The following is a 21,453-nucleotide window of genomic DNA, read 5'->3' as shown; positions in this document are numbered from 1 at the left end:
TTATTTAATACACAATTTCGTTGGTAAGTAGAGGTGTTGATTTACAAATCAAATTGATGTCAACCAATCGGGTGTCGAGATTTACATTTGAACACCTCTATTGTCATCTAAATTTATTACACAATGCGAGGGTTTATGCAATGCTTGCATACAATACAATCTACTGTCGATTTAAATGCCGTTATTTATGATATAATATAGACTTTGAATGCATTTATTTAATTATAATTAACAGAGATATGGCTTACGGACCATATGTTTGATATAATATACACTTAAAATCAAATTAATTATCAATTAATTTGATTTCATTTATAATTAATAAATATTATAATTATTGTCTCAATTGAATGATAAATGTATTGAAATGTACATCACTTGTCACATATCAATGACGACATCAATTGATTTGATTTAATACTGTATTGTATATGAAATGTCTAAATATTTAATATATTTGTTTGAAAATATTATGTAATATTTATTATTTTATGAATTATATTATTAATTAGTAAATGCAATGACAGTTATGGTTAGTGTATATATAGTAATAATAATATGAATTGTGATTATTAGTGGTAAACAATGTATTGTCAATATTATGATTGTTGTTCATAGATGTCATTGATGTGTATTATATGATATTATATGATATTATATGATAGAGTCAAGTGTTGTAAGGCATCCATACTATGCTATACTGTATTAATAGAGTTATAATATATGAATTGATTGTATATTTTGAATATTCCTTATATTCTGTATATTTTGTATGCAATTCTGTGATCTCATCTGAAAATAGAGTGAATATCTTAACACAAGAATCTTATATTAATTTTTTAATGTTTTGCTATTATATTAAGTTATCGCACAGTTTTAACACTATTTTAGTACCGATTCCTAAATATTGTACAAAAAATGTTAAATCAAATGATACATTGATTTTAACAATTAATATAATATGAAAATTTGACAATTGATTTGTTACATACATTGTGTTTCACTTATAACATGACGAATGACTTCAATATATTGTGTAAGCAATCAAATGAATATCAAAAACAAAACTTTTTATTAAAAAATTAATTTTAAAAATACATTTAGAGGTTATGTTCAGCTATTTTTGGCTCTAATTTACTATTAATTTAAAGTCTATTTATATTATTTGCTATTAAAATGCTTCAAAATTTGAGCAAAAAATAAATGCAAACAACAGTTATTTTTGACTTAAAATTTAAGTGTAATTTTGAATGAAATGTGAGGCACAACAACAAAATGCATACTAAATATCATTTAATTAATTATATTATTCAATATTATTGATATGTTATTGCATTTTATATACTTAGTTAAACATAATGTTGATTAATGTTGAGATTAATAGTGAAAATATATTGTTTTGATAATTGATTGTTTAATATGAATTGCATTTACATTGACTCTACAGCTCTGACATTATTATCATTATTTGCATTAATTATTGTCGGAATTAATGCTGAAGAGGAATGTCTAAGTAAGTGATGATTAACTTATTTGATGAGTAATTATAATATAAATGGTAACAAAAAATTATTGTCATTAATGTCCAGAATCTCGGGTTTGGTGTTATGAGTGCCAGTCTTGGAGTGACAACCGATGCGCCGATCCGTTCAATGTATCGGTTGAACAAAATATGATGTCTTTATGTGAAGGATGTTGTGTTAAAATAGTGATGAATAGAAACACTCGTGAGTTATTAAAGTTATATATATATTATAGAAATTATTAAATATATAACTATTTATAATTGCATCAATTAATTATAATTCTAATCAATTTGTTTTTATAATAAAACTTTAGGTTAATATCAAATATTTAATAAGTGAATAAAATTTATTTTAATTTTGTTTTTATGAGTTTTGGAAATTGAAATTTGTATTATAAAAATTAACATTTTTCATTTATTTAATAATTAAAAACAATAAATTATTACTTGTAGTGCAATGAATGTAAAGCTAAATTGCATGCAATTGCCATAATATTAAGGTAATTAAACGTAAATTAAATAAATTCATTTACAAAATAGTTTGGGTTTTCTTAAAAATGCTTTTAAAAATTTGAGATAATCAATATAATTTTAAGCTTTTTTAAAAATACGTAAATTTTGCATTAGCTTTTTTGAAATAAATGTTTTTTAGCTGCTTTGCAAATGAGTTTATAAATAATTTATTATTAATAAATTAATACAAATAAATAAATAAATAAATATTGAACATACCTTTTAATTAATACTACGATAACGTATTCATCAACCATTAGAGCAAATTATATTTTTAGTTTTAGTTTAAAAAAATAACAAAAAATCTATTATAATAGAGTTGTGATATAAAATAATAGTATCAGAAAAAGTATAAAAGTATAAATGATAACATTTTATTAGTTTAGGTTTTCTAATATATTTATCTCATTTTAGTTCATTTAAACTTTTATTTTCTTAAAAATGCAATTTTAGAAAATAAAAAATTTACTGAATTTATATATACTGTATATAAATATATAAATATATATATATATATATATATAGCTTATCAGTCAGTACGACGAACGTGTACATCGAAGATCCAAATAAATCTCTTTATGGTAGACCACGTCTGTATGGAAGAATCTGATGGACACGGTATGACCATAGATGACAATTAGATGACTATTAGATGATATAATTTAACTAATTATAAAACTATTGTCTGAGTTTAGGGCACATGTGTTTCTGTGAGAGCGATGCCTGTAATTCAGCCAAAACTCTAAACCAAAACCTATCGAAATACTTCCAAATTGAATGTCTAATCAATTACTTGATTCCAATTGTCATCTTTTGCTTAAATCATTTAAATCGGATATTATTGTGAAATATAATAATCAAAATACTTTATATAGTCATCAAAATCATATAAATTCTTTGTACAAAATCATTGATTGACCGCAAAAACACCAAAATGATGATAAAACGCGAAACAAACTGTTTTATCATGAATTTACAAACAGTCGATTACAATACTATTAGTGTTTTATTGATTAGACATCAAGACATCATCACAAATGTCTTTAATGTTATATATTTTATAATAGAAACGATTTTATGGTAAATAACTGTAAATAGAAGACTATAAATACAGTTATTTATATAATAAGCTGACAATTCATATAACAATATAGACTAATAAGTGATGTTTTTGTATTTAGTGCTGACTCTACTACTACTATAAAGTTCATTCAATTTTAATCTATATATTTATCGACTATTATTTAAAGGAAATATTAGTATATAATATTTTCAATGCATATTTTTAGTCGATTTTTAAGTGAATGGACGCCAATCCATAGATTTAATGCTCAAAACATCTAAATAACATTTTAAACGCTTTTATATAAGTTTTAGACATTCATTCATACAGTCAGTCAGTCAGTCAGTCAGTCAGTCCTATCTCTTGTGTCGATAAATGCGATATAAATGACAATTACATAAATTAATGCACAAAAAAATACATTAATGGTTTCTTTGGATTTATTACTATTAATAAGTAATAAAATAAGGGAATTAGAGTATAACTAACTTACCGTATGTTAGATATTAAATAAGTAGTGAGTTTTAAATCAAGTTTGAGAAATATACAGTACAGTACAGTACAGTATATTATAAAATCTCTCTAAATATAAATTATTATACAAATACCGGTACTGTTTATACTGTATAATACATATGTATACCAATTCTATGCAAACATTATATCATTATATATAATGTTTAATTATAATACAACTAACAATTAATTTGAACAAAAAAAGCAGCAAGAGCATTTATATTATAACTAATATAAAACTATATAATGTATGATTATATAAATAAATATATTGTAATTTTAAAATTATATAATTTAAAGATAGGACAATTATTTAATTAATAATAAATTTAATGTTATTGTTATAAAATAAATAATAAAGATAACTTTAAAACATAATATTAAGTATTATTTTATTCAATTATCAAATTATATAATTATAAAAATTATAGACATTATCATGACTTATGAATATTATTTATTAATTAAATTAAAAAATAATTTAAAATATTAAATATGAACTATATTTCTTATTAAATTACTAAATTTAAAAAATGGTTTTCATAGATGAACTTTAACTAAATTTATGTAAATAATTATTATATCAAGTATTAAATAATTTAATTAAATTTTCCATTTTAATATAAATATATTTTTTTGTTCTAAAATTTATGTTAATTTTATATATTGATAATATAGCTCAAGTATATACAGTAGTTATAACCATTATAAAAATAATTTGTATACACTTTATACAGTGTGTATAACATAAAGCGGAATAAATAAATCTTTAATTACTCGAAAAGTATTAGAGATATTTTAAGCAAAATAAACTAAAAATAATAGGGAATAGTTAGGGTTTATGAATCTAAAATTTAATAGGTGACACCTCCTTTAACAATAAAAATACAGGTTATTATGTTTACATGTAATTTACATAAAATTTTCGAAAAAAATGATTTCTACAAAAATCTGGCCTGGATATTTTTTCAAAATTTTTACATTTTGCTTTTTTTAGTGACTAAAGTGCAAAGAAAGTGTATTCAAATCAATCCTTAAAAGCATTAGTGAAAAAATTAAAAATTCATAAAATGTGAAATTTTTGATTTTTTTGCATGTATTTTTGAAACTTGTTCCCACCTCCTTAATATTAAAGGAGGTGTCACCAAGTAAATTTTAGTTTTATAAACCCTAATTATTTCAGATTATTTAAAACTTTATTTGCTTAAAATATCTGTAATACTTTTCGAGTAATCAGTTTTATTTATTCCGCTTTATCTTTGTACTTGCATTACAGTAATTTATAATTATATAAATTATATAATTATATATATATATATATAATTTGTTATTTATTTATAAGCACAGCTTATTTTTAAAAATAAAATAATTAGTTAAATGTTTCTCAAATTCTGATATCAATTGATAATCTATTGATAGGTTGGCTAACAATTGACTTAATATTACTGTACTATACTATATGTATATAAACAGCTTAACTAAGTTAGAGTCTATGTTAGGATCTGCCAATCAAGTGATGGTTAGTGTTATTGTAGCGGTCATTGTCTTATAGTTAGGGAAAAGTTGTTTTCACTGACGAGTAATTTTATACTCATTATTATTATTAAAGTTATTGTAATTGAAACCAATGCCAGTCATGGACTCGCTATCTATCTATCAATAACTTGTTTAGTAAGCAAAATATAAGTTCAGGCGAAGAAAATATATAATTTTCTCAATAGTATACAGTAATACATTATATCATAAAAAAATATTTTATTCTTTATAATATAATAATTATATAATGTATTTAAATTTTATTTTACTATTAACTTTTTATTTGCTTTATTTAATTCTCAGGTTTTTTCATTCAAAATATTTGTACATAACTTAAAATATTTGTTGTGTTTTACTATTTTGGGAAAAATAAAGTAAATTTTGAGAAAAAAAGAGTTGAAATAAGCATAAAACGAGTTTAAAATTGAAAAATAAATGTCACCATAAGTTACATTTGAAGATTATATGTGTTTTCATATAAACATCAACGTGAGAGCACCTGTACTATCACTGGCATCACAATTGGTTAAATGATGATAATCTTTACGATTTATCTTCATATGATATTTTAATAAAACCCTTTTAATCTTTTTATTATATTTTATTATATTTTACTTTATTTTATTTTGTTTTGTTTGGTCAGTTATTTAATTAAAAACGTCTTAATTATTAAATGACTATTTTTATTCATTAGCTTTAACTAGAATTTATTTGTTTCAATTGAATTATAAATTAATTTTGTAGCAATGTATAAAATTTATATTAATAATTTATCTTTATTAATAAATAATAATGTTCATTAAAATCAGTAAAATGCAATGAGTTAAAGTAATTTAAAATTTAGCTAAATATTAATGTTAAATAAGTATAGAAATGTAATTTATATTTAGATTTATTTGATAAAGTATAAATTTTTATTAATATACTGAAATAATATTGCACATCACTAATGCATCATTACTTTGATAACTATAAAACCATAGCAAAATTTTATTTGTTTTAACGATTTATGTTTAATTTTTTAAAATTCATTTTATAGTATGCCGTTAATAAAATAAATGATTTATTAAATTAAGAGTGTTTTTATATAGATAACAAATTCATGAAATAATAAACTGACTCTTATAGACACTGATAACAACAATGACATAATCATTAAATCTTAGTATAATTTAAATCATAAAATTTAAATTCATTTACACAACGTTTTTGTTGAAATATTTTATTGAATTAAATATATTTTTTCTATTTATTAAATTTAAAATCCCCCTCAAAAAGTTGTTTTATTATATTTTACAAGTAAATAATAAAAATAATACTTTAATTTATTTTTTTAGTTTAATTCCTATAATAATTATTTAGACAAATAAATTATATTATGTGTGCATAAATGAATGACAAAAATTTGATATTTAAAAATTTAAAATCTATTTGCATTTAAAATTATTTAATATTATAAACAGTAGTATAATTCATACTAATGAATTGATATTTATGATTTATGATACAATAATTTTATGAATTAAAAAGTTGACAAATAGTAAATATAATTTATATAATTAACTTATATTATTGTAAATACTGTACTATATTATTAGAATATAGAAAAAATTAACAAAATATAGTTTAACTTGAAATTAAAAAATAAATAAAGTATGATGAAAATAAATGTATATTTTGTAGTTTATTTTCAATATTTACAATTTTAATTTTTTAGTGCTTAATAAATACTTTATTTTTGTTATAATAAAAAATTTCTATGAGATAAATAATTTTATGAGTTATATATTTATATTGTAAATATTGACAAATACTTGTATATAACTGGGCGTTTTCTAGGTTATTTTAAAAATACAAAAAATTAAGTTTTCAATTATTTATTTATTTAAACATCTACAAAAAAGATAAATTTTATATTTAATATAGTTTTTATTTTTTAACAATATTCATGTATTATTTTAAAACAATATTTATTATAATATACAAATTACAATATTTGTGTAATTTTTTTTTTTGCTACGAATACTTAACTAATTTATTTATCTATTTATTTATTTAATTTTTCAAAAAAAAACTTACAAAATGAATTCCAAAAATAAGTTATTAACAAATTGTATTAAATTTACAATTATTTTAAATGGATAATTTTCAATACTAAAATAAATTAAATTTAAAAGATATATAAATATTTTCTTATGTGATATGTTATCTGAAATAAAATTATTTAACAAATGATATTTAATTATTAATTCTAATATTAGGAAAAATCAAAGTAGTATTGATTAAACACTAATTCATTAGAATCACAATTTCTTTTATAAAATGATAATGATTTCAATGTATTTTTTGCAATGATTATTATATAATAATGATTTCTATATAAATTATGATATTTATAATATATATATATATATATATATATATATATATATATATCATATAAATTAATATTATCAATACATATGATCTGAAGGCACTATATATTTTGCGAGACTATATAAAAATTTTGGATACCAGTGAACACCGATTTGATTGGACGACACCATCTCATCTCTTGACTTCTGGTCTCTTAACAAATGAAGATAAGAGGCCATTGATATAATGGTATCTTTAATTGATTCAAAAAGTCTGATTGGTATGAATGACATGTGAGCCACACTCTGGTCATTGATCACTGCATAACACGAAGCGATTATATTATTTACGACCAGATTTCCGGCCCGAGTTAACGGTGCAAAAGCACCAGTCGATACTCTGGTGCGAACATTGACGACACGGTCCAGAAATGTATAGTGTTTTTCATTTGACTTTTGAGTGTTCACTGTGGCTGTCATTGTTTGGTTATCACCCAATTTGGAGGTATAGAGGAACTGATCCGTTTGCACACTCCTTGCATACACCGCTCGAGTCATTTGCCGACTCAATACTGTGGTGTTGTCATCGGAAACAAATATCAGATGAGACGGTGTCAGTGATATCTTAGCGCCGGACTCTGTCTCGATGTCATAATATAGTTCATTCACATCGGGATTTCGGTCCAAAAAGAGTAGGACTTCACTGAACTGCATATTGCCGTCTGAATTAATGGCCATTATTTCATCGCCTACTTTGACATCTTTAATAGGCAGTACACCATCTTTTGTATAGACACTACTGGTGCCATCAAAACAACCACCAGAACGGGTAGCGTCGGACTTCTCTATAAATACATTTAATTACAATAAAATTGTTATCAATTAGTTGATTGTCTCTTTAAATATCTATAATATATTTAACTATTTTGTGGTCACCTAATAACGTAGTCTATCAATAATAATATTGTGAAAGCAATTAAATTTGTGCCCAAATTTTTAAGATATAGAGAGGCGACAGCAAAACACAACATAAATAAGAAAAGTAAGTAAAACTTTTTTTTTAGTTTTGCAAATAAAAACTAAGCGATGACTATAAAAGTGGTTATATTTTGTTTAGTGAATATTATTGCACTGGTATTGTATGTGACATGAGTTGCATACATATAAGAGTGAGGATTATATGGTCTCCTAATTCAAAGCGATAAGAGGTTGCAAAGCAAATGGCATTTTAACGGCCCATTCAACACAAGGGGACAAATTTTACAGCAGGTAATTGAGTCCTACCCGGGAGGTAACCATAATCACTCATCAAATAAAACTATATATATTATACGCAATTCTTGTATATTATAACCATATATTGCAGTCCTAACTATACCTACTGTATATAAATATATTATATATTATTTGATAGTAAAATAGATTCCTATGAGAGCATTGCGTCCTTTTAAACATTCAAATTACTTTATATATATCAAGTTTGGGTCCAATATATCTCATAATGTCCTCTAAACAACAACAACAAGGAATGCAACCGTAAATCCCACCGTTTCCTAAGTTTTACAACCAGTCCAACAATTATAGCACTACTATATACCATATATACACATATATATACATATATACTGTATTGGAGTCGATATGATTTGGTCGTCAAAATGTCATGAGATCATGGATTGGGGCACTTCTCACGCCCTCACTGTCACTATTAGTTCAATTATTGCAATAATATCCTCAATTAAATCTTTTAAATTTATTTATTGAGACAATATTTTACTGATTGAATTCCCACCGCTTATTCATAGTTTTCCAATATTTTTTTAAATGATAAAATACTTTTAAAAAGTTAATTTAAAATAAACAAAAGATTATATACACAATCTTTTGATAGTAAGATATATGAGTTGAATGTAAAATAGTAAAAATTCAAAGATCAATAATATATAAATGTAGTCAAATTGAATGCAATATATTTACTATAATAACAAAGTAAAACACCAAAACAAAAATTGATTAAACAGTTTGTCAAAAATTTATAAATGTTTGTTATAGCTGGAGATGTAAATAATTGGATAAATAGTTGGCATATATTTCTAAACATTAGGTAAAAGCTATGGGGAGTAACTGATAAAAATCTGTTCAATATATGGACGCTTAGTACTACTCAATATATAACTAAGTTGGCCGACAAAGTTCACAGGTTGGGCACGTATACTAAACATAGGTCCCTTAGCTTACTATGTTTAACATATAACCATACTGTGTATATATAATATAGTATATTGAATATTGTTATGCATACAAATGGTTTGTCCATTATCTGAGTGGGCTTTAAGAGAGGGGCAGTATTTCACTCAATGATTGATGGATTTACAAAATTATTTGTAAAGAAATTTAAAGTAAAAATCAATTTCTGGCTCTTTTAGCTGTAAATCAAATGAAAAATTATAGCCAAAGACGTATGACGTGATAGGCTGTGATGCTTGTGATGCACGGCATGACACACACCAGCCCTCAACCGGCATAAGACTGTATAGTATACTATGATATAGAGAAACAACACTCGTCTATAAACTGTCGGTCCATTTATAAGATTCTTAAGTTATATATTACATATTCATTGTATATAAAAGTCAATTTGTTTATATATTAAGAGAAAATGGGTATTGGCTTAACACTGGTATACTTGCATAGGGATACAGGAATATATTTGCAATAATGGTAAATATAATTTGTAATACAAAACTTGTATACATTTTTAGAAAAAAGGTGCAGCGCTTACATATAGTAAACATATAAATAGAAGAGCACCGATAGAGACCAGTTATCTAATCTGATCCCTTCATATCATATATACATATGAATGATATGAAGCAATAACGACATAAAGACCTTTGCTTAACACTCAAAATACATTGAAATACATATAAATCTAAATAAACAGTTGTGTTTAAGTGGTGTTCCTTTCATTTACACAAAATTATTGCATTCACATCATTATAAAAACTAAGATTTATAGTCATAAAAATAAATATGTTTTCAGTTTCTATTTTTTTCTTATCATTTCGATTTAAGATTAACAATAATTTTTGATATACTGTATAGAGTCATAAATTAATGAAATATTAGATTTTATGGTCATAACAATTGTTAAATAAAAATTATGGATTATATTACTAACCGGACTTAACGGAGCAGTGAATATGAAATCGAGATTCATAGTAAACCCAATCAAAACCGGCCTCAACGGCAAGTCGGGCCAGCATACCATACTTGGATCGGTCCCTATCACTGGTTGTTATATCAACAGCTCTGCCCTCATAATGAAGTGAATCGATGGCGTGATGTCCCTCTTCATCCCATCCCTCAGTCACTCTAAGTTTAACTCCAGGCCATTGATTCATCACCGAAATGGCCAAAGTGTTTAACTTCTCCTTCAATCTCTATATTTAATAAAATAATAAATAATTTTAATATTTATTTATTCTATAAATAGGAATTGTATTCAATATTTGATATATTTATGTATTTGTTTATTCGTTTAAAAATATGAAGTAAATTAATTTTAGATTTGTTTTTATGTTTAGTGTAAGAAAATGATAAAACACTTAAAATATTTGTGTTTTGTTTGTTAATATATTGTTTGTAAAGTATGAATGAATGAAAATTTTCATAAATAAAGTGATCTATAGTTTACTTATTGAAGAATTATAAAAGGGCTGTAAATAGGGATAAAGTGATAGAAATAAGAATATGTGAAGAATATATGAATTTATATATAGTATGGGATATACATGTATTTATGTTTTTCATGAGGAAAGGTAGTTGAGTGGTGTGTTTGGTAAGCTGTTAGCTGTCACGACAAATGGCTTTGGCTGTGAATCAAATGCTTTATTTATTCACAGGTGTACTCAACAAATGTTTTGATAGACACGAAAGACACGAATATACACCACTATTGCATTGATTCAATTTATTTTAATATTTGGTGTTATTTTAGTGAAAACCCTTCAACAAAGGTGGCCAACAAAAGACCAATCACTTATAGATTAGAGGCCAACAAAATCAGTCAATAGGCATATACTTCGGCGGCCTTTTCGGGCATTTGGTGTTGAGGGCTAAATCTGAGCTCTAATAATGGATATCTATTGTTATTTTAATCACATACCTATCGCACAAACTATAACTCATGAAAAGCTCGTTTTACAAGCCGTTGCCCACTAATGGCAGTTCAATGCAATACTTTTGTTTGTCTTTTTGTGGTCAACACTACCTCTCATATCGACTTAATAGAAATTGTACTAAATATACAAACAGTTTATATATAGACCATCAACTTAGTTATAGGGTCTACCAATTTGGTCTCAAATATTTGTGTTCAGTTAAGCAAAAACTAAGTAAATGTATAAATTGAATATAGTATTGAAAAAAATGATTTCAATGTCAAACAGGATGTTATAAAAGCACTTAAAATCTAAACTTCAAACAATTGGCCACAAATAGCCAAATCAACCGTTTTTTCTTCTTTGTGTTTCCGAAACCAGTTTTCGGTCAAAATATATCAATGATTTTTTTGGTTAGTTATTGCAAATGGTTGGTATATACAGAATATTACTGGTGTTGTATGGAATTGTGGTTATGGATAATGGATAGGGTATGATAAGCAAAGAAGTGACCGCTTCTAATGGTAAGGAATTGAGAGTCACTTTTGGGAATCGTTGGAATTCAAGCCCTGAAGCACACCAGCAAAAGCACATCTATTGCTCACTTCAAGTGGATGTCGACCAAAACACTGGGATGGGGTGATAGAGACCGTGGGAATCGAGTTGTGAGGGATGTCTACTTTAAATATTACAACTAAACCAGAGAACAGAGAAAAACACCGAGAGTAGAGTTTTGAGTTGAATGCTGTTAACGTAGGCTCAGGTAAGTTAAAGTGAGGCGATGTGAAGTAAGCTGAGGGTGAGGGTAGTTGGGGGTGGTTTGAATTGGATGCCACAGTGGGTGGCGATTGGCTTATGTCTTGAAATTAGGACAATAAAACTTTTACGCTTTCTTATCGTTTGAACAAAAGTTATCAGATATGCCATACCTGTGCTCTCTCTCTCTCTCTCTCTCTCTCTCTCTCTCTCTCTCTATCTATCTATCTATCTATTTATCTATCTATCTATCTATTTATCTATCTATCTATTTATCTCTCTCTATGTCTCACTCCTTGTAATTTGCACCTTCCCGCTAGCTCAGGGTGACCACAGTTACTTTTTTGGTGCACAACCAGCACCTCAGGCACTGATATAATGGGCATAAAGTATACTCTCTGTGTTATTGCTTTACTTATACTTACAATTTCTACACTACAGCTAATCATTGTTAATATTAGAGGTGAAGAGATTATATTATATATATTATTATAATTATATACAACACGAGAGAGAGAGAGAGAGAGAGAGAGCAGGAATGGGAGACTCATGTACTCTAAGTCCAAACAAGAGCACAGGGAGTGATGGGAGAAGGAGGGAGAGAGAGAGTACACGCTTGCGCTCAATCCTCAAAACTTTACATCATTTCAATCATATTTTCAATATCAAGTTTATCATTGATTGTATTGATATTATTTTTTTTTTGTATACATTTATATTTTATATATCATATAAAACACCTAATTGTTAGTAAAGTATAAAATATAATTAATAGCAAAACATGTTTTCAATTATTAAAGTTTATATTTTTGTGAATAACACGAATAGGAGTCAAATAATTAACACCTGAACTCTAAAACCTTTGCAAAACCTTTTCAACTCAGACATCATTTTTCAATAGACAATCTAATTATCACTCAATGGCTAAAAACTTATATCAAATGTATAATTGGAAATGAATTGAGAAATTTTAAGAATTATTTTAATTTTATTTTTACTTTAAATACTGTATTAAAATATAAACTTTTAATAATAAATGGTATTTTTATTGAATATAATGTAGATTTAGTAGTATTGGATTTAGTTGTATTGGATTAGATTTAGTTTTATTTTGTAATATTATATAATTGAAATAATAAGACATACCTGTGTCATGAGTCTATCAGCTCCAGTTCCCTCTTCATCTTTGAATATGATGTCTGGATTATAGTTTGGCACTAATTCTTTAAACCTTTGGTGATCTTTGGACACTTTGCCGTCTGGTTGTCCGCTCGCACCTAAAGTATTTTCAGATACATTGGGTACGTGTTGTTTAAAGACAAGAGGAGTTAATTTGCGAGGACTTCGACGTCTACCTCCACCTCTTCCCGGACCACAAGCATGAGTCACATCAAGCAATAACATTATAATTAATGTTAAAGCTATGGTTGTTTTTGTTGGACACAATTTGGTCACTGAATAGTTTCTGTGTCTATGTTTCACAGTTTTGTTAGAATTTGCCGAAGAGGTGGCAGAGATGAAGGTTTGTCCAAAAGACACACACAAACAATGCATACAATGAGACAATGGATGATCAAAATTGTAAAGATAATCGATGAAAGTTTGTTGTTTTCTATGACATTGGCTTCTATTGATGGGCCAAATGAATGGCCAGTTTGGCCTCGGAGTCGGCATATCATATGAGATGTGATGTGTTGGAACAATGGCTGTAAAAATTGAATTAAAAAAAGCTTTTCATTGGAAGAAGAAGTTGAGGTGGGAAGAGAAGTGATGCCACAACTAAACAACCTGTAGGCAGGTTTGATAGGTATGTTCAGTCTAGAGAAGCACACATACAAACACATTAACAAACATCCAATGATGTGTTAGCAGATGTACCTCTCATACCTCTAATGTTTTCCAATAAGTTTATGTTTGCCATCGTTTTAACTCAACTTAATTACAATCAACTTATATAACGACTAACGAGTCCCGACTCACACAACATAACATGTTATCATCTTATGGCCGGTTATGGGCACTCTTGCAATCATCATATATATATACACACTATTAGAATATATTGTATTTATACAGTATATACAGCATATATATATAAATACACAGAAAACAGTATCTATTGGAGAGCACCGAGAAGTTAACCACTAAAATAACCCGAAGGCAGTCCCGATCACTAAAATACTCAATGTTTGGAGCAAACAGTTAGACATAAATAAAATGTTTAAAACATTTTTGCGAAGAGCACTGCATTAGTAGTGGTCATCAATTGCCAACAGTTTGAGTGTTAAGAAGTAAATTCATTTTATTATTGATTTCTTTTAAAAACATTTGTCCAATCATTAGACACATAACCAATACTTGACGAAAAACCATAGCTTACATACCTGTAATGCCAACACACTTAAGGGGTTTGGCCTATTGGTAGGAGAAAGTGCAAAGGGTTTGACCAACCAATCCATGTACTCATAGGTATTAACATTACAACAATATTCTGTACCATATATTCTGTATTACAAATAACACGGTGTCTAACACATTGACAGTCAATCTAATTGTCAATTATTGACAACAATTCAACTGATACTACACTTGGAGTCAATGTTCAAAATACTGAGACCACAACTAACTTGTATTTCACACTTTCATACATCTTAATGGTTACTAATGATTAATAAAATACACACACATTTCACTATCACCTCAAGGCTTACTGTGTTTCATAACTCACATTATAAAATCAAATCAAACACTATATAATATAATTGAATTTAAATATTGATTTTTAAGCAAAATTGCATTATTAAGTTAACTTAAGATAAACTTTATGAATCAATGATACCAACACTTGTAATCACATAAAAGTCAACAATGTTTCAACAAAGTTATTCAATATATATATTACTGTATTTGAAATATGATAAACAAGAGAAACCACTAATACACAAGAGATTAGTTACTCAATAATATGTTTGATATATTGAAATTCATGAGGAAATCCAATACAACAAATGATAAGCATTTTATTGATAGGTAATGATAATGACCACAGATATAAATTTACAGTAAATATTGTACTGTAGTTACAGTATATGTCATTTTAAGTCTTTTAATACTGTATATTGTATTAATTACAGTATATTAACAAAATATTAATAAATATTATATATTTTTTTATAGATAAGTTATAATAAATAAATCATTTATTTAAAAAATAATGTCCGAAAAAATGAAAAATTTATTTATTAAGAGACAAAATATGTGTTGGAAAATACACAAACATTTTATTTATCGGTCGTCAAAACTGTTGGCAAAACCTAAAATCTTGTGATTATTACCGGTTTCATTGATTCTCTCTCTCTCTCTCTCTCTCTCTCTCTCTCTCTCTCTCTCTCTTCACACACATACTGTTTTTTCAATTTAAAACTGGGCCCCAAATATTATGGGGAATATAATGTTTAGAGCACCCATTGGTTGTTTGGCTCCAGAAACGATTTGATGCCATTGTGTGCGCTAACCTGTGTTTTCTGTGTTTGTAATGTTAGCACAGGTATGCATTTTATATGCAGTATATACAGATACATATATTGGCAAATGTTTGCAAGTTTAGTGTTATGACTATCTATTGACTTATTAATGCATTTATGTTTTGGTGCCTTTGGAATATAGAAAGAAAGAAAGAAAGAAAGAAAGAGAGAGAGAGAGAATTGATAAATAATAACAAATTGAGTTAAATAGTAAGCAAACATAGGAACAGTAGTTTCACAACTGGCCAATTAAGTATTTAACGCTTCACAGATAATTAATGAGAAACTTATCCCAAAGGCTAACAATTGAAATGATTATTAGGCCTTAATCTGGAATACATTAGTCGTCTTAATGTTTAAAGTTATGCCATTTATATGGATCTCATTGGAAATCATTTTTAAACAAATCTTATACAGTATAAGTTATACTGAATTACATTTTAAAACAATACTTTTGGATACAGTACTGTATATTATATTTATAAGTTTATAAGTATATAGAGTATATTTATTTTTATATTATATTAACATTAGATTTAATGACAAATTCACATATAATCAATAATACTGTATAATATTATACTGTAAATTATTTTTATATATAAAGTATATATATATATCTTAATGTTGTAATATATTTTGTGTGAAATAATTTTTCTTCAATTTAGATAAGATATAGATAATAATATTTATAAATACTGTATTTTTGTTTTATATGTTAGATATATTTTTATATATTATCACACTATTTGTGATATAAATGTTAATATACTGTAATAGTCATAATGATTGTAATAAATGCGAAAACATATCCATAAAAAGCACTTTTCAGTATAACGTTAGAAATCTTATAAAAAAGTTATTTAATTAAAAATTTCTATGAATAGCTTATTGTCTGGTGTTTTGTATTTTAAAATTATTTTACTTGTGTTTGAATTTGTTTTTGGTGCTCAGGTATAGACACTATACTATAGTATAGACAGTCAAAAAGGCACTTATGTTTTATGTTCTCCTAATCTCTCTTTCTCTCTCCCTCTCTCTCTCTCTCTCTCTCTCTCTCTCTCTCTCTCTCTCTCTCTCTCTCTCTCTCTCTCTCTCTCTCTCTCTCTCTCTCTCCACAACTAATAACTAATTGGAAACACCAGTAAAAGAGCATAAAATCAATAAAAATATTTACTACTTAACAAAGTAAAAGTTTTAGAGAAAAGTAATAAACGCTACAAAAATTTAATGGAATTTTTAAATAAATAAGGCATTGGAAAGACAGAGATTTTTTTATTTTGTTAAAAAAAAGAAAACACTTTTTAATACATATGTCTAATAATTTTTGTCGGTTTGTGTGCGCCCTCACCTCCCGTTGACTATTTTGCTGCCAATCTTAAGTTAGACACTAATTGTATGCTTTAATTTCAGTAGTGATTCTGTTATGTGGCCATTGAAATGAGTTGACAATTAAAATAAGTATTTTGTTTTTATATGTTTCTTATGTTTATTAAAATACAATTTATAATCACAACTAAAAAACTGGGGGTTTTCAAGGGGTTAAAAGAGATTTTTTCACATTATTTTAATTGAAAAAGTCGATAATATTTATTATTATAAAATTAATTTTTATAATATAAATTTGCAAATATAATTCAATCGAAAATATATTTATTGGATAACTTTGTCATTAAAACATTGTTCAAAGATAACAAATTAAAAATACATGTGTAAAATAAAATGTTTATTAGAAAATTGTATACATTAGATGTATTTAACGTAGTATTTTTTTTAATGTATTTATAAAATTATTATTATTATAAATTAATTAATTTAATAGCAAATAATTTAACTAAACTTCGATAATACTTTCAATTTAATTAATCTTATAAGTTATAACTCTCGTTGAGTATCCCTTCAAAAAAGGTAACCATAACCCCCCAAACCTACTGTTTGATTATAATAGTTGACATTGAATTTATAGTATGTCATAATGTAGTCATTTATAGTATTAGCGGCCACTGAGTGCCGAATACAATCAAAAGCCAATCATTGTATTGGTGTTAATACTATCTTATGTCTAATGAATTATCTTTAACTACTGTTCCCCGCTATCACCGTCCTATCTGATGGTATTTCTTATCATTTACTTTTCAACAGTAAGATTACCTTACGTTGCCTTTTGAATAACAAATACAAAAGTAATCCCTAATATAAATTCTATAGTAATATAATTAAATGTTTAATTTAGGCACTAATTCTCCATATATTTTAATGGTTAGTAATGATAACAGAGACCAATGCAAGGCTTAACTCAAACGTAATTGCAATTCAAAAGTATGAATACAAATCTTAGGGTTTTAGAGGATATTTTTAATACATAGGGTTTTTGGGTGGTTTGTTAGGTCTATTGATATACCGTTTCTATTATTGTTGTATTTGTTGTTTTGGCTAATTTTGGTCAAATTGAGAAAATATTTTCTCATTTTGTGTTAATTTAAATTCATGATAGCATTGATAGCAATGATAGCACTGATAGCATACCAAATGGATATATACTCTCATCAAATGTTGTTGAATGTTGTGGTGAATGGTCGGGCACTGGTAGAAAAAGAGAGAGCATAGGTATGTGTCTACTGGTGTGAGTTGTGATTGCCTATTGCTATACTATTGGCAGTAAATGATTGTCTGTATCTCTCCCTCATAGGTATCACAGTATGTTAAGTTGTGTTGCTTAGTAGGTTCGCTAGTTTGTTGGCAATGTTGGTGAGGTGTATGGCCTGAGGGATGGCATTAGCAATGGGTGAACCTGACGGCCTCCCGCTGGCTGTGTATGAGCTATGTTTGCCATCGCAATCAGGTCTACATATATTACTTACACATTCCGCTCAATACCTGCAATACCTCAACCAATAGGCCGCTCATGTCGTTTGTCTGACTCAAACACTCTCTACATTACTATCCAAAGGATTCATTAGTTTTCCTTATAAAGCATTTGAAATAAACTACAAAACTATACAAAACTTTAGTGCAAATAATGCATTCAAATAGTGACCCATAAGGAGACAATTATTTTCATATACAATATATGTTAAGCAAAGTATTAATGCATTTTTGGGACAACAAAACACTCATTTGAAATGACATTTAACTATTGATATGTGACACCCATTTGGTTATTCACTGTCTGTATACATCCTGTCATACCTCTCATACCAAACCAAAGCAATCGGTATCCAAATAATTGCTTTAAATGTTGTACTCATTCATAACCATTTGGTAAACATTTTCTTTAATAAAATATTACAAATGTTATATCTATTTGCGCTATCAATGCTTTTTCGCTGTCTATTCAACTTTTCCAATACGTTTGGACATATTTACCATACAATACATATGTATATACGGGGCACGAGGTCCAACACTGTACTCTTCAATGTAGGTCCTACACCGTGTGTGTGTGTGTGTGTGACTGACCCCTCTTTAACCTATCACTTGTGGGGTCTTCATGTGTGAGGTTCACCCAAAACCAGGTAATTATCTTTTTTTAAAGGTTTTCAATGGAAGACATTATTTTGTGATAAAAACTTTTATTAAAGTTTATGTTAACATTAATACTCAAAAATCCTGTTATTAAAATATGTATTACTATATTAAAATAAAAAGGGGATGTTATAACTAACATATTAAAAGTTTCAATTTGTTTTCAAATCATCAAATTTTGTAATAAAATATTTTATTTCTATCAAAAACATGAATTATTGATTCATAAAATTTTGTATATTAAATAATTTTGTATTTATGAAAAGACATTAAATACTAAGATTATATATATTTACAAATATAATATCATTTATAATTTTTAAGTTATATAAACGGCAAACAAAGCAAAGTGTTTGTCCAAAAAAACTAGTGTTAAGAGTAATGATGTTATGAGAAAAAAACGATAAGATATGAAAAATTAAGTTTAATATTACCAATGAAAGTGTTTTCATAAAAAGATTAATCATTTCCATTGAGTTTACATTTGCTTTTTTATATAACAAATAACTACTTATATAAAAGAGTACTTTCTCTGAATTTACTTAATAACACTTTATTAATACCACTTAAAATATTTAACAAATAATTTTTATATCACTTATTACTAATACTGAAAATATTGAATAAATTAATAAATTAAGCAAAAAATAAATAATACTTATAAACGAAAATGATTTATAAGCCTATATTAGTTTCATTTATCAAATAGCATTACTATTGTATTATTTTTTATTTTCAATTACATTTTCAAACTTATTCATAATGTTTTGTTATTACAAACGATATTACATTTATAGTACTTTAATAAGTAGTCAGAGATGGTAAAAAATTTAGCATAAGTTTGGTATTTATTTTATTTAAAACTAATGCATGTATTAAGTTATTAATATTTAATAAAAATAATATAATAGTCCAAAGTTTTGACTCCAAACAAAACATATGTAATTTGTTTTCATTTGTAAAATTTTTATATTGAATTAAAAAAATCATATTATATATAAAATTTTATTATAACCAAAAAATTAAACAAATATATTGTATATAATTTTAAGTGTAGATAAAATAAGTTAAAATTGGACTTAACTTGTTGTTTGACTTTTGGTTTTTTATAATCACGGCATACATTGGTTTGGATAGCTTGGGGTCATAACAAACCATTATTCACAGAAAAAAGTTAATATTTATGTCTCGATTGAAACACCGATAAAACATTTGATGTAAAATTTAGTGAAATATAGTTAATATATGACTTTAATTAATTACAAAAATATAGCGAAGGATTTTAATACATTATTTTTAAGGAATTAATCTAAAAGTTTATTCAATAAATTTAAAATTAATTGAATAAAATTTGTATTTATATTTAATATATGTTGTTTAAAAATATTTATTACCTGATATATTTTTTTAATTAAACCATTTAAATGATGGAAATGTTAATTGCAAGTCGACTGAAACTTCATAGATTAAGAAACATAAATAAACATATCAATGATATCACATTCAAATTTATTTTAATAATTATTATTTTAAATAAACTAATGTGTGTTTAATATGATAAACACAAACTATTTGGCATTCAATGTCAACTTTCAGAGACAATTGAGTTTATTGTAAAATTTGATATAATATACAATTTTTTCAATTTATATTATATGTTATCACTTAATTTTTATGTACTTTAATTTATATCAATTCATACACTTTAGCACAAAATATGTTTATTCAATCACTATATAATTAAAAATCTAATAAAAATTAGCATGCTAATTTATAAATTAAATAGAAACATATTATACAATACAGTATTATATTATTATTATACATGTATTTCTAATTTATAGATACTGTAAACTTTTAACTAAAATACAATATGATTATCACACTTTCATATGTATACATCAATTCAAACAATAAATTGTTGAGATATTTGACTTATGAAATACAAATACAGTATAACAATAAAAATTAAATAAAC

General features: G+C 25.8%; 2 protein-coding genes across 2 annotated transcripts; one reads left to right on the top strand and one right to left on the bottom strand.

Annotated features, from left to right (window-relative positions):
• Positions 1-962: 962 nt before the first annotated feature.
• On the top strand, positions 963-2,954 carry LOC128959917 (protein quiver-like). Its single transcript, XM_054305953.1, has 5 exons — positions 963-1,036; positions 1,448-1,513; positions 1,590-1,727; positions 2,564-2,656; positions 2,734-2,954. Exons 1-5 carry the CDS (start codon positions 1,012-1,014, stop codon positions 2,883-2,885), a joined length of 474 nt encoding a protein of 157 aa, XP_054161928.1. The 5' UTR covers positions 963-1,011; the 3' UTR covers positions 2,886-2,954.
• Positions 2,955-7,606: 4,652 nt separating this feature from the next.
• On the bottom strand, positions 7,607-20,581 carry LOC128959870 (sonic hedgehog protein-like). The gene is made up of 4 exons (XM_054305896.1): positions 20,560-20,581; positions 13,573-14,132; positions 10,689-10,950; positions 7,607-8,352 (listed from the first exon to the last, which is right to left on the bottom strand). The coding sequence occupies exons 2-4, from the start codon at positions 14,098-14,100 to the stop codon at positions 7,607-7,609; spliced, it is 1,536 nt and encodes a 511-aa protein (XP_054161871.1). The 5' UTR covers positions 14,101-14,132; positions 20,560-20,581.
• Between the last annotated feature and the right edge of the window lie 872 nt (positions 20,582-21,453).

Source organism: Oppia nitens, unplaced genomic scaffold, assembly GCF_028296485.1.
Source record: "Oppia nitens isolate AA-2021 unplaced genomic scaffold, nextdenovo-longstitch-racon4-pilon3 scaffold4_pilon_pilon_pilon, whole genome shotgun sequence".
Classification (NCBI taxonomy): domain Eukaryota; kingdom Metazoa; phylum Arthropoda; class Arachnida; order Sarcoptiformes; family Oppiidae; genus Oppia; species Oppia nitens.
The sequence above is the reverse complement of the archived record's forward strand: the minus strand, read 5'-3'. Positions and strand labels throughout refer to the sequence as shown.